Here is a 21,903-nt window from a genome sequence, read left to right on the forward strand (position 1 = left end):
TCCACCCAACCCTACCCTTAATTGTTTGCAAATAGGATCCTGGCTACAAGGACTAGAATTGCATACAGAACTGAAGAGCGGTTCAATTCCTTCCTGTGTGAATTCTAAAGAACTGCACATTTCTGAGAATATCCTACTGGGAAAAATACCCTAGAAAATCCTAAGCTAAAAAAATACTCAGTCTTTACAGATTTAGACGACGTTTAGGGTGGCACAAAGAAACTGGAGAGATGCTGGCAATAAAACACCCTTCCCATGGTCTCCCACAAAGAACAAGTGCCATATGCTAAAACTAGTAATAGATGAACCACAAGACATGGAAAAAGTCATGGGAATTAAAACCAAGCATTTAGGCCTTTTAAATGGAGGTCTCTTTGAGCTGTCTAGCATGTGTGGGCCTCTCTACTGGTGGAACATAATAGAAGTCTACTGTACCAAAGGGCAGGTTACAGGCTGTAGTGCTGTGTTGCAACATCCAAATCCTTTTATGAACCTAGACCTGTGTGTGTATGTGGTGATTAGATGCTGATCTTGATGGTGGGAGGAAAGGTAGGGAGTTTAGATACTACTATGATAGAAACAATAAGTAGTAGCCACCAGTCCTTTTTGGTTCCAATGGAAGTAAATGGTTTAACCATTTATAACTTTCTTAACTAAAGCAAGGGTGTAGGTTGTAGCCGTGTTGATCTAAGGACATAGGCAGACAAGGTTTTGTGGGTGAATCTGAAATCTTTTATTAGACCAACTTAAGCAAGCTTTCTTAACTAAAGCCAGTGCATCATTTTTCTTCTGAGCATTTGAGAGCAGTGCAGATCTAGAACATTGTTTTAAGACCAGTGGAGCAGTAGGGACTGGAAGACATCTATTATGCTGAAATGAATGGTTAGCTGAAGTGCTGTGGGAGAATGCCAACATGTTTTCTAGTATTGAAAGGTGGGGAAAAGAACAAAACTTACTCTGCCATAGTCTCCAAAAGCATGGCCAAGAGGGAAAAAAAGCCACGGGCAGTTTCCATAAAAAGGGGAGGAATCTTCTGCCTTATTGCAACAGAAGTATAAGCCCTAAACCTCTGATTGTTAAGTGAAGTTCTCTGGCTAAATTAACTGTTAGCATGGCTAATTAATCAGTAGTACATTTGATTTACTAATAAGGAGCAGTGTGTTGCAGTTTGGCTTGCTTGGGTTTGATTGAAGAACCTGGTTTTTGGTAACTCAAGAAAATATGGCAGCATTTGTAAACAACCTGTGTTTGGTTCAGAAACAAACCCATGCTGGAACACATAAAAAACCTAAATGCTGACCCTCCTGGTTTAAAAGGCAGGATTGTTTACTGTTACGCACAGCCACCTGTTGTCACATATGTGCCAGCACAAGCCAGATATGCGGTAAGCTAACACAGGCAATTTAACTCAAAAGGGTTTGGGTGAGAACAACTGAGTCATCCCATTTACCAGAGGAAGTGTGGTGTTCTGTTTGAAAGCGCAGACCCAGGAGCTCTGGGTGCTTTTCTTGGCTCTGCAACAGCTTTGTGAGTGTGATCCTGGGCACATCACTCTACATTTCTGAGCCCTGAGACATCTATAAAACAGAATGCAGGACAGGGTAGGGAGGGTGGAGTTTTGAAGTTTATAAAGCTCTTTGCTACCAAAAGCATTACAGGTTTGTTTTTGTAGAGAAAATAAGTACAGTCACCTCCATGACAAAGAGGTTGAAGTTCAGCCAAAGGCAGAAGGTTAGCAGAAGACCTGAGGGTTTAAACACACTGTACTGGGTTGGTCAGTTCAACTTCAACCTGAGGACCAATGCACTGAAAAATGTTAGGAATAGGAGGGGAGGAGGAAGGAGAATAAAAGCAGTCAAGGCAGGACTGATTACTTTGGAAAGTAGTGCAATACAGGTACTTTCACTAGTAAATTTCTCTCCAAATCTGGAATAGTCCAGGGAGAGAGGGAGTCATGACTCCTGGATTACCTTTGCAAGCAGTTATTGGTATAGTATTTCTACCAATAAATACTTTGTTTCAGTAAAGAGGCCAAAAATGCATAGCTATCTGTCACCCCTTACCGACAACCCCCCTGAAACTGGATTGAGACACCATTCTAAACAAAGGACTTCTGTCTCCAGGGCCACCAGTTTGCTGCTTTCCCAATGTACTTCAGTCCCTTGATCAACCAGTAACAGAGGAAGAGTAACACAGGGCTGCACTAAATCTGGAGACTATTGGCATCCTCTGAAAGTCAGAACCAAATGGAAAGGTGCTGTGCTGTGAAACAAAAGGTCTTACACATTTTTTGGGAAGTTGATAGTCAGGTTAAGTCAACCTGAAGGCTTTTAGTCAGCTTCCTTGGGCTGTGACAGATTAGGTTGCTGATTAGATACAATATATATTAAAAAAAACCAAAAGTAATACAAACATGAAGGAGATTTCTGAGATTTTTTATAAGCACACAAAGTTTACACCATTTCTTCAAATTAATCTTCTGCGTTCACCACACATGTATTTACAGTATCCCAATTTTAACTTGCCTGAGACATGTCATGTCTTGTGCATTTGGAAATGGTTTCTGTGACAAGCATTTATGTTATACATTTATAAACATTGCTGCATACTTTATTGTCTCTAATTTTCTTCTTTTTTCTGGTTTGTGTGCATTTGACAAATGCAAAATGCTGGGGCACCAGAGCATAAACTGAACTTCTAAGGTTCTTAGTATCCGTGACACGCATAGATGGCAATAGTCCAGCACTTGTAAACACGTTGCCTATCAAAAAACTAGATAAATAAATGCATTAAATAATATCCAAGAGACATTTAAGGTACCTGGCTTCACCTTTCACCTAGGGAGAGTAAAGGCCCAGTGCTCACTCTCAAGACTCCTTCCAGGAGACCAGGAAGACTGAGAGGAGCTTGTTGGACAAGTTCTTCTCTGCCTGGGTCTGGTTCTACAACCCATCCCTACCTTGAGAGTCCCTTACTCACAGGAGCAGTACCACTGAACTTGCTTGAATAAAGTGAGTAAAGGTTACCTAACCAAGCTATCTGTGGGCTTTAATTTCTTTTAAAATAGATTTAGCATGGAGCAAACGCTGCTTTTTAGGCACACTGGCTGTTGTTAAGACAATGACAGTTTGCCCCAGTGACAGTTTGGGGCAGGGATGGAAGGAAATACAGATAAAATATTTCCTGGTGAGCGTGCCATAGAATGGTGCACCCTGTTTCCATCACTGCACCTGGCCTGCTGCACAGGCTGATATGGATTGTATGTGGCGACATCTTTAAAGCACAGCATTCCCCGGAGTGCACTCAAGTAGTAGGCCCTGCAGTCCCTGCTTGTGTCCTCTGCCCGGATACCCCATACAAAGGCCAGGAACAGCCTTGTATGTAAAACCTTCCCTGGAATGTTCCTCACAGAGGAGCTTTTCCTAGCAAGGTTGTGAGGGTTGGATCCAGATTTGGATCTCAACATGAATTTCCCAGAATTCACAGGCAATTGGATTTGGGGTTCTCATGCTGCCTGTTAAAAACGGAAATCCAAAATGCTCCCCATGCCCCCTTTCACCTCTCCCCCCTCCAACCCTCTTCATATGCAGAAGGAATATTTTGGAGAAGGATCTGGATTTCTTGTTTGGGGCCTGCACTTGCTGTTCATCTCCAAGAAGCTACACTACTCAGATTCAGTCTGTGGTTCAGAGGAGTGAAGTGAGGAAGTAATAGAAGCAAGCTTGAACAGACTTCAGCAAATTGGTTGCCTCAAGTGCCAGCTCTTATAGTTTAATGCCCATCCTGCAATGGTTAGAGTTTTTCCTGAAGCCACAGCATAAGGAATCACGTGATTTACATGAGGACTGCCGCTTTCATTTGAAAAAAAATAAAAGCTTGAGTCCATCTGGCTGCAGAGGACAGCTTGAACATGTGGCTGCTAGTGATTCAGAAACCAGAGGCATAGAACATGTTTGAATCTCATGATCCTGGGGAGTTTGGGGTGCCCAGGTGTCAGTGGAGTAATCACAAGGTCCTGATCCTCCACACCCACTAGCACGGGCCACTGGTGCATCCCGAGTCTTGGAGGGCACCAGATTGCCAACTGGGGTGGGGTGGGTCCCCCAGCGGCCGATTGCCAAGCCAGCGCTGAAATCAGAAGTGCACTTCCAGTTCGGCAGCTGGTGCTTCCAGGGGGGGCACAGCCAATCTCAGGGGGTGCACATGCACCTGCGTGCACCCCCTATGCATTGCCAATGCAGAGGACGACAAGCCTGTATTATGGGGACATGAATAAGGATTGCAGAGCTCCTTCAGGGGAAACAGTTTACATCACACACAATGACTGCATGGGTTGTTTTTTTCCTTCCCCTTACCTTCCACTCCACACAGTGCAGCAGAGGACTTTTTTGGCATGCCCATGCATCTGTTGCTCATGATCCTAAGGATCCAGTAGCTGGAGCCACATGAACTGCTGACAGGCACTGCACGAGTACCTGGCTGCTGAATCTTTGCAGCACCCACTGTGCAGGCTCTTCCCAGCTCTTCCAATTCTGCCCTGCAACACATCTGCTATTCTAGGTTCAAGCCTGGTCCCATGTGAGCCACCAGCCAGTTGTGCAGAACTGTTAGAAATGTGCTAGCACAGCAGGACAAGTTAGGATCTGCCAGATGCTCCATTATCTGTTGAAACAACTTCCTCTGTTGCTATGGTACATTTAACCAGCGGTAGCTTTGGGTTGCAATTCTTTTTCTGGATCAGTTTTGCGATGGGAGCGGCCAAGCTATCGTTTTGCACTTTGCCACAGCCTGCGGTTAAAGCAGATTCCCCAAAGTGGTTAGAGCACATGGAAGTTATGGGTGAACTGTGATATTGTGCCTTTATTGCAAAAGGACTGGGCTGTACAGTGCAAAGGCTAACGCACGTGCAGATATTCTGTCAGCTCAGGCTTAGAGAGGTGGAGTGGTGTCTACGCCCTTTAGGGAGGACATGAGGCAAAGCACTATTCTACTTTAATAACAGGGCACCCCTTTCATCCTAGATGTGTAGCCCATCTACAAACAAAGCAATGACTCAGAAATAAAAGCCACATTTATTTTCTTACTTTAGGCACTCATTGGTAATGACGGGAAGAAAGAAATCTAGATATCGTTCCTTGTCAAAGAAAACAATGGGCTTTTTAACCCGCATTTTACATCACTCCCATTTCCAAGGATGTTTGGCCTCCCGCTGGAGATCTACAGTGCTGTAGGGGAGGTGGAAGAGGGCTCCCTGGTTCTTTAACACAAGAGCAAGAGTACAGGGAGAAATGGGGTGAGATGTACCAGGTGTGACAAAAACCATGTGTCCTTTTGAGCAGGTTTCTAACTTCAGAAAGCATGAGGGAATGGAAAAGGCCCTAGCCTAGAGAAAATCCTCTTCACCTCAGGAGAGCTTCTCCAGGGGAGGACTGGGGTGTCTTAAATGAGGACAGCTGCTCTTTGCAAGTTGTTGGTACTTGAGAAAAAGCCTCCTGGTCTCAAATTTAAACAAAGATGCCCTGTAAAAAAGAAGATCTCTAGTAACTTCCTATAGATTAAGGGCAAAAGAGACACCTCTGACCTCCTGCATAACCAGTGTTTATTGTGCTAAACACACTACTTTTGACTGAACTAAAGCAACACTCTTTTTTTGCAAGACCTCTAGTCTTCACTTGAAGATTTCAACTGCTAGAAGTCTTCCTCAGTAAGCTGTTGCTGCCTTCACACCATTCTTCTTGCTGTCTTAGGAGCACTGAGAGCAGTGGTCCACAAAGTCTTTGCTCTGGGACAACCTGGCAGAGCTCATGTGCATCTTGTTTTTCTTGTAGCTTGGTTGTGCAGAGTCAAGGTGATGCAACAGCAGAGGCATGAATGAAAGGGCTGAGGTTTGCCCTTGGCAATAACTAACATTCTTCCCTATTACCACAGAGGAACCCAAGCATGTTTGAACTACACACCTCTCCATGTTTCTTGAGGCCTGTAGAAACAAGGCACGACAATTTTATTTAACTGCTTCGTAAAAAACAGAAGCTGTGGGTCACAGAGAACAAACTGTTTACAAAAGCTGGTCATAAATGGAGCTCCTGAAGGCACGGGTCAGGATTATGGATGGTGGCTTAGAAGCCTCCCCCTTGCTCAGCCCTGTCCTTGCTGCAACTCCCCCTACTCTGAGGGAGTGAACAGTCTGCCTCCTTTTAGTCTCTTTTTCATATGCTGTGGCCCTACTAGCCCTTCCTCCTTTCCATATTGCTTTTGAAATAGGTGGAAAGCAAGTCTCAGCTTCAGTCTGCTAGGTATATTATTGGCCTCTGGCTCTGCATGGACCTGAAAAAAGAAACATGCACCCTCCTCTCCCTGCCCCAGGACAATGTGCCGGGGAGAGTTTCCCTCTAAGTAAGGGCAAGACCACGTCCAAACAAAGCCACGAGCCTACATCTGCAAGGCCTGGCTTTCCAAGCCACTTGAACCCAGCCTCCACTCGAGTATGTGCATCATTGTACAGATGCAGCTGCCTGCACATGTGCTTCTGACACTAGCACCTGAATAACCAATGAATAGGAGCACGCACTTACATGCACATGAGAACTCCTTGTGCACAGTTCACAAATGCAACATATTCCCTATGCAGTGTGGAGGTTCACAGCCCATGGAAGAACACCTGAGGCTCCATTCTTAAGCTTCTGTTTTGACATTATCAAGGGTCTACTTGGTAATGAGCAGGGACCCTGCTTTTCTCCAATTTAAAGAACACCCAATTTTCAGATAAAAAAGTAACCCCAAATCCACATTTTTTCTATGATTTAAATGAAACACCACTAATATATAGATAGACATATAGTGGTGTTTCATTTTAAATCACAGAAAAATGTGGATTTGGGGTTACAGACAACCCCTGCTTAATGCAGTTTTGGTTAGCGCTATTTCACTATAGCGCTTATTTAAAATCGATACCAGATTTCACCAAGTGTTCAGCCAGTTTTGCTATAGCTCTCAGTGGACTCTGTGAGAAGGCGGTGGGGCAGACAGGAAGAAGCAGCGGTGGCAGCGAGTGGGAGGGTGGGCATGAGCACGGGGGGGAGGGGGGGGAGTGGTGGTGGCAAATGCGGGGTCCACGCCTGGGGCCAGGGCAGGGCCAATGGGGGCTTGCACCCAGGGCGGGGCAGTAGGAGCAGCTGTGCCCAGGACCATGCCAGCAGGGGCCCACGACCAGAGCGGGGCAGCAGAAGCGCCAGTGCCTGGGCTGGCGTGTAGGGCTGGGGCAGGCAGGGGTGGGGAGAGGCAGCAGTGGTAAGAAGCAGGGGGGTGGGGAAACATGAGCACAGGGCCTGGGCTAGCAGGGCCCAGGGTAGGGCAGCAGCACGGGTCTGGACTGGCATGTGGGGCTGGAGAGGCGGCGGCAGCGAGGAGCAGTGGCAACCAATTATTTACATTCTATTTACGTTCATTCCTAGGAGGCGATGGGTTTTGCTTAGTGCAGTTCCACTTAACGCTCGTTTTTTCTGGAACCAAGTAAGAGCACTAAGCGGGGATTGCCTGTACTTTTTCTTTTTTTTTAACCGAAAATTGTGTCATAACCAAATGAGTTGAGGGCCCCTGTCACAATAGAACTGCCCTGAATAACTGCAGTTACTTTCATATTTGGTCACGTTCCGCCTCGTTAGTTATTCCTACCTAGCAGTCTGTTATTGGCCACTCCAGACATATAAAAGTTCATGCAGCTTCCGCGCAAGTCGAAGACCTCTGAGCACACGGCAGAGTAACTACGGAGAACTCTGTAGTGCGATCAAGGAAACTTGGCGGACTGATCACCCACCAATATCTCCCCATCACCGGGTCCTCCTGACGTACCCTTGTTATGCTGCAGGTTCCTTTTCATTCATAAATTCGTTAACTCGTAACTCGTTTTGCTATCTGTGACAACGCAAGCAAGCTACCTCGAGGCCTGCGCTGCCATTCCACGTGGCATAAGTAAAAGCAATCTTTTAAAACCAATAAGCTGTCTCACCTCTCCATCGCCGGCCTGCCTGATGTCCCATTAAATTAGCAATCCTCTGGTCGGCTCCGGCCACCCGAGACAAATTGGACTTTTATTTTTTTTTTAAATCAGAGAAAACCAGGATCCCTGGTAATGAGATGAGTTATATGTTTTTTTCCTTCTACTCCTTCAAATTTTGGAGGCTCCTGTGAGGCTCTAGCTTGAGAGCATACAAAACCAATGAGAAGGACTATGCTTTGCCATTACACCACTTTCATTTCCTGAATGGGAGACATTGCATTTTGAGCATAAACTCCTAATCAGACAGACTTTTCCATGGACTGTTTAGCTGAAGGAAAGGTATCCTGAGCAGAGGACCCTCAGGCACTGCTTAGTTCTACAAAGCCCAAGGTACTGAATATCAAATTTGTGCGCCAAGCTCTATTTTTCTAGGCACTTTTTTTTTTTTTTTTTTTTTTTTGAGGCAGAGGGCTGCAATAGGCAGATCCCCTACTTTGGAAAGTTACAAGAAACAAAATTGCACCCATTTTAACTCAGAGCTGGTCTTTAAAATGATGTAGGTAAACCATTGCAAAAGCTGCCTGGACACTTCCTAATCAAACTAAGCTATGGTTAGCACATCCACACATGAAATGAATGGGATGCGATAAACTCCAGCACATAGGTGCCGACTTTTATTTTTGCCCGGGGAGGGACCCCGATATGATGGACACATGGAAAAAGTTTTACATATTTCAGGTGACAGCCCTCTTGCCAAGAGGGGCCAGGGCCAGGGCCAGGGCCAGGGCCAGGGCCAGCCCCCCCCCCCCCCCATGTACTTGGCTCCTCTGCTCTGGCACATATCACACCAGAGTTTATTGCTCCCTGGTCCCATACTTACACATGCACCTGGGACCACAGCATGCTGGGCCAGGTTGGATTAGTCCCAACTAACAGGGCACCTGGGGGTCCAGCTTGCCAGCCTGGGGTGCTCCAACCTGGCTCAAAGTGCTGCGGAGGGGCTGGCTGAGGCACAAGGGTACAAGCCTAAATTTAATCTATTTTAATTTTAGGCTAAACAAAAAAGGGTCCATCTTAAAATGCCAAACAAATGCCCAGTAGCTTTTAGCACTGGTTTACAAAGTGGTTTATATCAAATCAGTACATTTTTTCTCTTTTTGAAGAGACCTAGTAGTGATACTGGGATAACTTGGATTAACTTTTTTTATTTTCTCTCTTTTTTTTTCTTCTTCTTTTTCCCCTTTCTTTTTAGAAGTTTTAAAATTTTGGGCCCAAGATTTTAAAGAGGGACTAATGATTGTATATGCTTAACTTGACACTCCATAAGGGATCCAATCTGTTTTCAGAATGTAAGTGCTGCAGTTTCACAAATAATAGTGTCTCTGTTATGTCATTAGCAACACTGCAAATCACTAGTCATCATAGTCTTGGCTTCCATGGCATAAGTATACACAGAAGCTTATTAGACATGTAAATCAAGCTCTTACAGCTAGGTCAGAGAATACCTTCCACAGAACTGATCTGGTACGTCAGGGCACAAGGAAAGGAGCAACTGATCCAAGCAAAAACAGTGACCTTTATACATAGTCTGGAAAATTAAATTTTTCATGATTAAGCCCCTGCTACCATATAAAACTAGAAGGGATCTCCTGGGTCACAGAGTACAGTCTCCTACTGGATGACATAGTGTCTACAGTAATCCCGCCTAAACTTATCATGACTTCACAATGCCTGACTTATCTCCGTCTCCATTTAGCTGATGCACCTTATTATGAAAGACTGCACAGAAAACAAATTTATGAGTATGTAGCTTTATGTTAAATGAGAAGCCGATACATTTGCATTAATTTGGTCTGAAGGAATGTACTGACAAGGTGGTGCTCGATTTTAATCAGTGTACTTTTCTCTCCAGCACAGTACATCTGGCATTTACCAGCCTCAGGTGGAGTCTTCCAAGCTTTTTGTGCTATATAGCTCAAACGGAGAAGGCTTACAGACCATTCTTTTCCTTTTCAGTGAAAAGTGGGGGTAGGAGGGGAACATAGGTCAGGAGCAGATTGCAGAAGGCATTAAAATAAGACTATTTCCAAAGGAAAGCTCTTTGCCAACTGCAATATACAGTTATGTTACTGGTAGGTCCTAGATTACAGAGTAGGTCAGTATTTAACCTTTCAATGCTTTTAGCTTGAATTCAAATTCAAAATTCAGACTTTAGGGAAAAGGTGAGCTTGAACAAAACATAATATAATTTCAAAAGGTGTAGTACTTGGACAGTGTACCGGTCATGGTTTAGGGTCAAGCTGAGTTTTCATGAAGAAACTACATATAATTATGGGACCATATTGGGAAGATACAGAACAACATATCAGTGGGTGCATCAGTATTGAGAATTGGAGTAAAATGGAGTTAGATGAGCTGGTAAAGCTTTTGCTGATGTTGCTATTCTGCTCTAGTTAGCTTATGCCTAAACACAGCAGGATTTAAAAGCCAGGCATTTCCCTACGTGATGACAACCTTAATTATTCACACATTGCCCTCGTGTTAGGAAAAGGTGATGTGCATCTCCTGGGCCCTCTGTTGCTAAATAAGTATTTCAACTTTTCTTTTTGAAATAAAACCCTCCTCCCATTTCATTTGAAACTAGAAGGAGGGAACATTATAAAAATTGCAAAGTACAATTGACAAAACATGCTTAAGTTTTACGTGTAACAATGCACATTGTCACCACAGCCAAGAGGCGAAGGGCACTGACAGATGTGCAGCTGCCATTGTAATGCATGGTGCTTCAAAGGAAGCACCATGAGTTACAGCAACCCCCCCCTCCCCCCGACCCAACAGATCCCCACTGCCCCAACTCAGCCTGCACTGGAGCTCAGCCACCTCACAGCTGTGTGGGATCCCCAGTCTACCTGCCCCCACCTCCAGCATGGGCTGGGCAAACCCTGGACCAAGCTCCCTCCCTTCCCTTCCCTCATATTCTGAAGACAGCACCAGGGGCTGGGCTGATGCTCCTGGCACAAACTAACAGAAGTTAAACGAAGGTGCTCCATTTTTGAAGCGCCTTCATTTGAACCCTTGGGTAATGAGGGTTTGTTCGTCATGCAATAGGGCATTTTTAAAGCACTCTACTACATCTGTGCACTTCTGTCAGGGCATGGCTATAGAGTGCTTTCAGGGGGACAATCACAAGACAAAACATCACTTTTGTCAGCACCCATAATGATCAGGACCCTCTGATGAACAAGATTTGAGCATCAGTCTTGCCTACAGGCTAGTTTAAGCAGTTTTCCAATCAGCATGCTGCCTTCTGCTAATCCCTTTCAAAGCCATCTAACTGTTCATGTGTTGTACAGGCAAGTCAAGCCACTTAACCCAGGTTGTAGATTCCGCTATGCAGGCAGCACATTTAAATGTTACAAACACAACTCTTTTGCAGCTAGCCCTACAATGACTTGCCTTTACTGCACAGAGTACCTTTTTCTGCGTATGCTGTAGTGAAAAAAATATCCTGTGCATACAACCATACTTACAGCAGGTATATACAACAATTATTTTATTGATAACAGATCACATATGAACTTTGAGAAAAGAGTGAATATTAAAACATACCCAGCTCTAAAGTCTATTTTCTTTAGTAGAAAAATGTGAGCAACAGATAGAAAAAACTATATACACAGTATATTATATCAATCACACAGTTCATTCATTTAGGATATGTACTGTGGCACTGTACATGTGGTTCTATAAAACACACGCCATCTAAACAAACTGCTTTGAAAATGTTCCATAATGTTATCAGAATATAACATTTGATTATTGCAAAGAAAAATTCATAATGAACTATTCAAACTTATGCCATTTTCACATTAAAACCATTTACAGGTACCAAGTCATATGGCTGATCTTGCATTATACACGTTGGTATGGCATATAAATTTGTATTTTCACATGCTTCACTTAGAGACAAAATTAGGATTTGTTTCAGTTCTTACAGCCTATGACCTAGCTGAGAATAGTTTCTTGGTACTGTTCAGTACATGGAAATGTGTGGTCTTGTAATCAATATTTCTGTATAGAAGAATGAACAGTACAGTATTTCCATATAGTCCATCTTGCACATTCTGAAAGTGAAATGACACTTAAGCATAGAGTCCAGGATCAAATGCATCTGTTCCAGGATTGAACGCATTTTCCTAAAAAAAAACCAACTTCTTAATAAGCCGCCTTCTTCAACAGTGCTCGTTTTAAGTTGAACATTAGAGGTTTTTAGACAACTTCTTACCACAGAGGCTTTAAAAAGGGTGTAATCCCGGTAGTCTGAAACAAGATGTTTGTCCCACTGCATCTGAAGAGATCAGAAGGCAGAACAACACTTAAAAACTTGATATAGCATACTGAAAGATTCAGGTACCACTTAACTGCTGTCGAATTTTACAACATGCCTGGGAGGCAGGTTAAATGTATTTATATCCATTATCAAGGTGGAAAGACACACAAAAAGACTGCCGAAAACCAGAGTGGTAGACTTGATACTGCTATTCAGGAGTCCCTGGCACTTGCTCCTGCACCCAGTCTGAGATTAGGCATGGTACCTTTTGTAAAAGGTAACTTTTAAATTGCTGGAATTAAAGTTTATCTGCAGATTTTGCAGGCAAGCAGCTTACTGTACAAATTCCAGGACAATCTCCAAAGTTCAGCAGCCTCCCAACACTTAGTAGAAAGGTAAAGATACAGAATTTGCTATTTTAAGTCTCACTTAGCAACATGACAGTTGAGCTATTCCCACTTTGCTTAGCCAGCTGCAGTACAGTCTGAAACTGGAGGCACTGCACATCAACAAGGGCCCCATGTTTTAGTAGGATCTCAACTGTTTTCGCATGCCCACCTCTTGCTGCCAGGTGAAGAGCTGTCAACCCTTCTTCATCAGAATCATTTATGTTTCCTAAGCTGACAAGCTCCTCTACTACTTCAGAGTGTCCATTTTCAGCAGCAAGGTGTAGTGCTGCTCTGTTTGCAGGGCCTTTGGCCAGAACATTAGCCTTTTCATCTATCAGCAGTCTAGTTGTGGCTAGATGTCCACTGCGGGCTGCTAAATGAAATGCAGTATATCCTTCTGCTGTAACAGCCTCAATTTCTGCACCACGATTGAGAAGCAGCCTGGAAGTGCTGGTATGGCCCGTTTCAGCAGCTACATGGAGAGCAGTTTGCAGAAGCGTGTTCTGGATGTTAACATCTGACTGCAGTTCGATAAGAATGCGGGCCACTCTGTAGTGCCCTCTTTGAGCTGCCAGGTGCAGGGGAGTCCTTCCGTCCACTGTCTGTGCATTCACATCTGCATCTGAATGTTTTGCCAAAAGCTTGACAATGGAGAGATGACCTTGCCAAGCAGCATAGTGCAATGGCAACCAGCCATCCTTTCCCTTGATATCTACATTCACACCTCTTCTCAAGAGGATACGCACTATGTTTTCTTGGCCATGCTGGCAGGCTATGTGAATGGGGGCTCTGCCTTCAAAATCTACTTCATTCGGCAGGGCATTCTTATCAAGCAGCATTCTGGTGCTGAAGTCATCCCCGTTCTGTGCTGCAAAGTGAAGAGCTGTCCACTGATCCTCATCTTTGGCATTCACATTGATTTTCCTTGCCAGAATAAGCTCCACGATGCTTCGAACCTTCTTCTCTATAGCCACGTGCAGGGGGGTAGACCCTTTCTTATTGGTGAGATTAGGGTTAGCATTATAAAGGAGCAGCCACTTGACACACTCTTCTTGACCTGCCTCAACAGCCAAGTGCAAGAGGCTGGAGTTTCCATCTAAAACAAGATCAACATCTTGAGGCTGGAGAATCTTCATTAGCTTGCCTGTGTCTCCAGCTAGAATTGCCTCAGCCAATTTTCTCTTTTGAATATCTGTCGTGTCAATATCTGGATGGAGAAAGACAGTATAAAAATCCTGTTAGAGCCAAGAACTATATTTACTATACTTAGGTGTTTCAGTTATTAATACAGAGGTGCAATTTTCCCTTCAATTAACACTTATGCTTTAAACCTCACTTCCCTATAGTATGTGGCTGACAGTTTAAAAATCAGACTTGAAAAATGTTGTTCCTAGCTTCTCCCTCGTGAAAACAGGAATGGAAGCATGGTGGGATAATAAAATGCAGCCTCTGATCTTCCCCTGATGCTGCAATGAACATCACTTCATTTAATCCAATACTGAAATACCAATCTTGGTAGCACCAAGTAGAAGTGGGAGGCTACTAACCATTAACCACAAAAATAAAACTCAGATTTTCAGAAACAGTGCTTACAGTTGGGTTCTTAAACACCCCAAAAAGATTAATTTAAGCTGGAACAGGTACAGTAAGGGGCTACAAGGATGTTTAGTAGGGCTGTGTGAAGCTTCAGTTGCTGATTCAATTGGGCAGAGATTCAGCCCAATTTGGAGGCCGAATCTCCAAATCCGAATAGAATCAGGAGACCCTTTAATCTCTCCGAATAGAATCAGAACCCTCTGAATTGATTCAGAGAGATTCAGAAAAATTCAGAGTTTCAGACATAGATACAGCTTTAAATGTTTTTTCTACGTACCTCAAGGTACCAGGTGGCTTGTGAATGCTGAGGCGGATTGAGTGTCACAAGGAAGCGTGGGGGGCCTTCAGTGCGCTTGGCGGCAGACCCGGAACTAGACCAGAAGCACTTCCAGTATACTTCCAGGTCTGCCACCAAGCATGTGGGGGGGCCGCCGTGCTCCTGTGGGACACTCCATCTGTCCCAGCATCACAGCATTCACAAGCCACGCTTGGTACCTCAAGATATGCAGAAAAAACGTTTAAAGCTGTGTCTACGGCCAAATTGCTGATTCTTGGAATCAGCATTGAATATTTGGATTTGGCTGAACTGAATTGAGACAGTGATCCGAATCAACGAATCGAATCGCTGTCCCTCAATTCAGGCCAAATCTGAATCCAAACTGAATACGGCCCGTTTTGCACACCCCTAATGTTTAGGAGAGTGGAAAACTTACTTAATGGCTGGAGACTGACTTGCTTATTTTGCAAAACAAAGGCTGGCACGGGATACAGTTACAAATTTGTGAGGTCAATGTCAGAAATATTGTTCTTTAACTTAAATAAAAGAACAATGCTGGCACAAGATCTAGATACAAACAATGCAGGCTACAAACTGGTCACAAAAACTCAGACTGGAAGAGTAAAGTTTTGGTCTTCTAAATGAAACAGTTGAAAGCAATTAAAGTTCCTTGACAAGACAGAAGGGACAGTATGACAGGATAGAGGCACTGCTGCCAAAATAAATCAAGAGTGGTATGTAGAACTGAATTTAATATCATGAGGAAGGGTTGAAATCTCCATCTCCATGAAGACGGGCTTCTGCTGGTCATCTGTAGTGGCCAGGAAGAATTTTCCTCTTTCCCCACTAAGAATGCATTATTGAAAACAGAAGCTAAACACCAGCATTCACATTAGGACCACCGCCTTCCTTTGAAGCACTGGACATTGACCACAGCCAGGGTACGGGAGTGCATCTCCTCATGCAATTAGGATCAAACCAACTGCCAGGTGTGGGGTCACCAAGAAATTTTTCCTTTGCCAAATCTGATTTGGGAGACTTTTTTATTGCCTTTTGTAGGAGGCAGCCATGGTCTGTTTCCTGTCACTGTAGTAGTAAAAGAGTTGGTGGTACCCTTGCTCTTTACCTGCAGCTTTTAGGTTTCTGAAAAAGGGTGCAATAGGAACTGGAAGGGATGTAGATGTTCTTGTGGAATCTCTCCATCAAAGTTCCTTCTGAATACAGGGAGTGGACTTTAGGGTCTGGGAGGCCTTTCCTGGTGTCACTTGATTTTATTTTCCAATGATAAGTAATAACCCCAAATCTATTAAATTCTATTTAAGTACCCAAATGTAGGCATCTATTTTAGAAAATGGTCACCTTTGTTTCAAAGTTCCATGCTGCTTTCCAATTTCAGATTTAGGATTTCCCAAGCATTTAGGTGAATAAAATAACAGTGCTAAGACTATGACAGAGCTGGTGCAAGGACTTGGGGACTGATTTGTAAAACAGTATTCCCCAACCTTTCTCCATGAATACAGTTGCCAAGGCTCACCATTTCCAGAGTTCTCTCTCTCGAAGGACAAAGACAGGGAACCTCGAGATGAAAAGGCCGAATCCACAGAAGAAACTCCTGAAAGTCTCTTGTCACTGGAAGCAAGTTTGGACTCAGAAGAGCTACGGCTCAGCTCCTCAGGGCCTTCAACTGTCTGTGAAATCCCCGAATCCAGCTGGGACAACAATTCCGAGAGGCTGTAATCCTTAGCTGACACTGGAGCGGATGCTCGTTTCGCCTGGGATACCGCATGCCTTCCCTTAAAAAACAACCACACACTGACTTTTGAAACGTTTGGCTCCCCATTTGGGGGTGGGAGAAGGGGGAGGACTAGCAGAATGAAATCCAGATTTAAGCTCTATGCTTAAATAATAATAATAATTTAAAAAAAGATTGTACCCGGAAGAGGACAGATACAGGAATGCAGTATGTGTAGGAAGCTCTCAATTCAGTTGCTTCCTCCCTTCCTGTCACTTTTAATATCAGACCTTTCCCACTTCAGGGAGTTCACTCTCACAACCTGGACCTCCTCAGCACCTACTGTGTTTTGGTTGCTGTAACCACCTGTTCTCTGTCCTGCATGACACAGACTGCAGGAAAGGCCAACACAGAGAAGATACCCACTGAGAGTTTTTCTTTCCTATGGCCTTCTAACATCTTTCTGAAGCAATTCTAGTATTTGCTTCTCCCCTATTCCAACTCCATCACATTCAGAGTTTTTAGCCTTCACTGCAGTGCATAATTTTGCCCTTTCCAAACCAACCCACCCTTCCTTACTTCTAATCATAGAAACACCTAACTCCAAACCCCCGTGGCTGTTCTCTCCCCATAGCAATTGTTTGAAAATAAAATTTGAAATACACTCATTGAAAAACACTTTTGCCTGAAAGAGTGCTGAGACAACAGCTTGGAAGAGTGATTAGTAATTACAATAGGGTATGTAAATCAAGAGATCCTTGTACATAAAGGATTTATGCATAAAGAATTTCCCTTGTGCATGCAAGGGAAAAGTAAATTACCTCTGAACGTAGTTCTCGGGAACGTTTGGTGTCCAGGTCCTGGGTTACAGTTTCCTTTGTTTCATCTTCTGGTTTTTCATACAAGTCCTCTGTTTCTGAAGTGATTTCTTTAAAGATGCAAAAAAGCCTTTTAATAGCAGTTTGAAATTAACATAGCATCATAACAGCAGGAGCAGAGATGAGGTTTTATTCTACCCAAAGAACACACACATCCTGAGATCTTTTCCATGTTGTCCACCATCAGATATTCTGTCCCCTCCTGTGTAGATGTGAGAGCATAACTAAGCCTTCATAGACACAAAATCATGTATTTGTCTGAATGCCAATGACCAACTATGGACACCCTTTTGCAAGAAAGTGAAATAGGTCAAACAAGATGCTGGACCCCAAGCCAACAAGATGGATGATGGTAACAAGTTTGTCACTACTGCTTGATCAGATTTAAGTATGACTAAGAGATGGAATACTCCTTGGCTTCAGTTATCCAGTCCCCTATAGCACAGGTAGGTGCATGTGTGTGGAAGGGTGGGGAAAGGAGGAAAATTAATTCACTCATTCAAACAATTAGCATTAAACAATCTGAGGACAGTTATGATATTTTTTTGTGCATCTACTATTTGGAGCACTTTCATATTTTGTTTTGGATAAGCTGAAGACTAAGATCAGGGTTGTGTCATTACTGCCAGAAAGATGAATCAGTTGTATTAAAAAAAACCAAACACAAAACAATCTCTTTGTTGAACAGCAGCATGCAACAGGAAAGCAGGGTGTCCAACACTCCCCTTCACCATGCCAAATCCCGCCTTGGCCAGGATGTTTTTTCGGAAGTGAACCTACTCGCACTCTTCCTAGACAACACATCTGGGGATTAGCCAGTTCAGTACAGCTCTGACTTCTAAAATGTTTACATGACATTTTATCGTGGTCAGACTTGCCTCCATATAATCCCTTCCTCCACATGTGAATATTGCTTTATAGCTTCTTTACTACACAACATACTATTTTCTCACTATTGCCTGTGAGATTTAACCCAGGTATTAATATAGTCCTGAGCAATGAAGTGACTCACAAGAGAAATGGGCAGTTGGATTACCAGAAAATCTTACCTTGAAATGTTGGCCGCTTACTAGGATCATCTTGCCAACACTTTTGCATCAGTCTAATCAAGTTATTACATGAGCGAGGTCTGGATTTGGAAATGGAAGGTAGTTCTGGGCGGTGGCCTTGAACTACTTTGACCATAATATGCAAGATGTTATTTTCTTCTGCAGATTAAAAGGATATAAATGGACACATCTTAATAAAATGACAGAATTAAAAATTTTCTTTTCTTTAGTACAAGTTTAATTTATTCACTGGAAATTTGGCTTCCATGCCATTGTAAGTTCTAGAACAAAATTTTTTGACCTTGGGGTAGTGAACCAGTGGAGTGGGTTGCCTACAGAAGCAGGACAATTTCCATCATTAGAAGATTTTAAGAACAAGCTAGATCTGCCAGGAATGGCTTAGGTATAGTTGATCTTGTGTTACAGCCAAGGGATGGATTAGATCTCCTGAGATCCCTTGCAGCCCTGTTTTCTATGATTCTCCAGGTTTGGAACATATTTCTAACACAGTATGAAAAACGTATATTATAACTTCAGGAATGGCAAAAAAAACTAACGTCGCTGGGTATTTTATATAACACCAGTTAAATGTCAGGGGATAAGGGCACTTTACAAAACTTGAGTTGGAGAGAAATACAGCTCTGGGTTACTGTTGCTGGGACTCTTATCTGTTCCTCACACTGGGTCCATCTATACACGCATTAATGCACCATTGCTACAGCACATTAAGTTTAATACCCCTAATATGAGGTACTAACTAAATGAGTAGTAACCAGCGCTACTGTTCAGTAGCAAAGGTGCATGGTCTTTTTGTGAAGATTAATGCACAGTAGAATAATTCTACTGCATATTAGTGTGGCTTTTGCTCCAACATGCTAATGCACAATAGAACTAGTCTACTGCGCATTAGGCATCTCATGTAGACATGCCCACAGTCTACATAAAATTTTTATATAAGCAAAAGCAGTGCTAGAGAATAGCCATAGAACAACAAACTCGAGAGCCGTGGTAACAAAGGGGGACAGGATCTTGCACTTCATAAAAACAGATGCTTGGTGGAGAGTAAATTACATAAGATGATTTTTTTTAGACATTTGAGGGGAAAGCCATGAGTAAGCTGATCTTATTTATAATGTAGTACATTCATCATGTGCTAGACAGACAACTTCTTAAAAACAGATCTACATCCAAGGTCTACAACTGCAGAGAGGCTTTTTAGTATACAGTTTCTGCAGATACAGTTTGACAGGTGGCTCTGCAGTTTGCCATTTTTTAGGGGCTACCAGAGGATGCATTTTGAATTCTCACTGAGCTATGCAATGACTTTAGATAGGCATGGAAAACTTGCATCAATGCCAAATCCTCCATAGATAGGGGATAGTTAACAGTCTTATAGGTTACATTTCCAAAATATGCAAAGATATGGGACTACTTTCGAAGCATGCCTGAAATATATGAAGTCCAAACTATAATAAAAGGGCCCACCAGCACACATACTCTAGAAACTGAGAAGGCAGAAGTTTCCCGGGACAATCACTTTTGAGTATGGGTAATGCACCTGGAAGTGGGTTTAAGAATTATGTTTTTGTTGCACACATCCAAAATCTGAACCTTTTGAATAAAACCACATTGGCTTACCTGCAAAAGGCTTCTTTTGTGTGAGGACTCCCCAAACCACGATGGAAAAACTGTCAAAAAACAACATGTGCATCTTTAAATAAAGATTTTAAAAGAAAACACCTCCCCCACAAAAAATATCAATCAAAACTATTGAAAATAAACCAAGATGCAAATCATTGAAGTAGAGTACAGGTAATAGGCAAATAACTATATATAATGAGATGGTTTTGGGCCTAGCCTATGGATACACGTTTTAATAGCAGTTAATGTGAACACAGGTTTTACAGGAAGGTATTTAACTGTTCATACAGAATGTTAGAATTGTTTTAATTGAAAACTCAGTCACTAACTCAGAGTACAGCATGGAATTATTGGACAAATTTTGTAAAATTCAAAAATCAAAACAGAAGTCAGCTCACAGTTTAGTCTCATTTGTTTAGAGCTTAATAATTTTCCTAATAAGAGTAAACAGAAGCTGGTAATAAAAGATGAAATCCAGGCACCAGTGGAGTCAGTGGCAAAATGCTCACTCACTTGTAATAAGCTCAAGATATGGCTTTGACAGAAAGTCTAAAAAGCATATAGAAAGGCACTCCAAGTCTTGTTCCTTTAAAAAAAATAAAAAAAAATAAGTGCAATTAAAGAAACCTGTTAAATCACAGGTTCTAAAGGGGTTTCCACAAAACCTAAAATAATAAAGGTGTTAGATCCTGTGTTTTTAGTAATCTTGACTTATAATGATACACATTCATGTAAAATGTGCAATTTGTTAACAATACTACCCAAAAGGAAAAGAATCTTAAAAATAAGTAAAGTACCAAAGCTTCAATTCTGCACAGGCTTCATTTAAATTGGAGCACATTCATAAGGCTGTCTGTATCAAGGCCTAGACCACTCTCCCCACCATTCTCTTTGAAATTGAACAAGACACCAAAGAGCTAACCTCTACCATTCTGTATCCTTTAAATAAGCTTTCAGATCTATGCACAGATGACTGACCTGTACACATCGTGTTTGGTGTCAAAGCATCGGTTCTTCTCCTTTATACGCTCTGGAGGCAGATATGCTATAGTGCCACATAAACCATCTACGCTGAGATCATGGGAATGTGAGAGGCCATTGCATTTTGCTAGTCCAAAATCAGAAATCTGCAGGAGTAGAACACAAACATGCCCAACAATGAGATTCCCGATTATTTTACCTAAAAAAGCTAATCTCTCCTCCCCTCTCTTTCAACTACAGTATGAGTTTTCTTGTCACAGCCTTTAAATTAAAGCAAATTGCCATTTGGAAATACTCTGCTAGTAAAACCTCTAAAAACAATGATGCGGGAGAGTTATATTTTTTCTTTTCTAGGTAGGCTATTAAAAAAGCTAGTAGTTGCTTCATGAAGATGAAATGAAACTTATTAACTCAAAAAAGAGACACAATTAGCATGTATTTATGACATGTTGGGACAATTTTACATGATTAGCCACATTTGGACAATGCAGTCCGCATATTAATGCAACGGTCACCCTTTTCCCCTTCAAGTAGTAACCAACTGGAAAGCGTTCTGCATGCTTCAGAGTCCTGTTTCTCAGCTTGGAGCAAGCAAGCTAAGTCACAAAAGCTGTGCGGAGAATGCAGACACCCCTCCCTCCCCCACAAAAACCCTCTACGCCTTATCACATATAGTACAAATTCCAGTAACCACGTCTCTATGGGTCAAACATTAATGGCATCTGGAGACAGGCAAGAAACATTAAAAATAGCAGGGAACTCTTTTTGGCAACCAACGCATACAGCAAGTTGGTGCAGCAATGCAGTGAATCCAGCCGAAAGGAACAAAAACAAGTGATGGCAAGTTCTCTTTTAAAAGGAAACGCCTCCAGTTTAATCTGAAGTGTCAAACAAATATGCTTTTATTTGCCCTCTAAGGCACAGCACATTCAGAAAGCAAACACACAGAGAGAAACCATGTTTCTTGTGGTACTTTAATATTTTCCCAGCTGTTCTAGAAAGCTCAAAAATGTAGGTCCCCACTGTTTTTAGGTAGA

The 21,903-nt window shown here is 42.7% G+C and overlaps 1 protein-coding gene across 1 annotated transcript in view; it reads right to left on the reverse strand.

Annotated features, from left to right (window-relative positions):
• Positions 1-11,534: 11,534 nt before the first annotated feature.
• Positions 11,535-21,903, reverse strand: part of RIPK4 (receptor interacting serine/threonine kinase 4) — a 30,756-nt gene continuing 20,387 nt past the window's right edge. The window contains exons 3-8 of the mRNA XM_019476422.2: positions 20,864-21,012; positions 19,883-19,932; positions 18,245-18,403; positions 17,139-17,245; positions 16,120-16,378; positions 11,535-13,919 (exon numbers count right to left, since the gene is read on the reverse strand). Coding sequence (XP_019331967.1) covers positions 12,742-13,919; positions 16,120-16,378; positions 17,139-17,245; positions 18,245-18,403; positions 19,883-19,932; positions 20,864-21,012 — 1,902 coding nt within the window. The 3' untranslated portion in view covers positions 11,535-12,741. The remainder of the gene's footprint in view (positions 13,920-16,119; positions 16,379-17,138; positions 17,246-18,244; positions 18,404-19,882; positions 19,933-20,863; positions 21,013-21,903) is intronic.

This window comes from Alligator mississippiensis, chromosome 1 (assembly GCF_030867095.1).
Source record: "Alligator mississippiensis isolate rAllMis1 chromosome 1, rAllMis1, whole genome shotgun sequence".
Lineage (NCBI taxonomy): Eukaryota > Metazoa > Chordata > Crocodylia > Alligatoridae > Alligator > Alligator mississippiensis.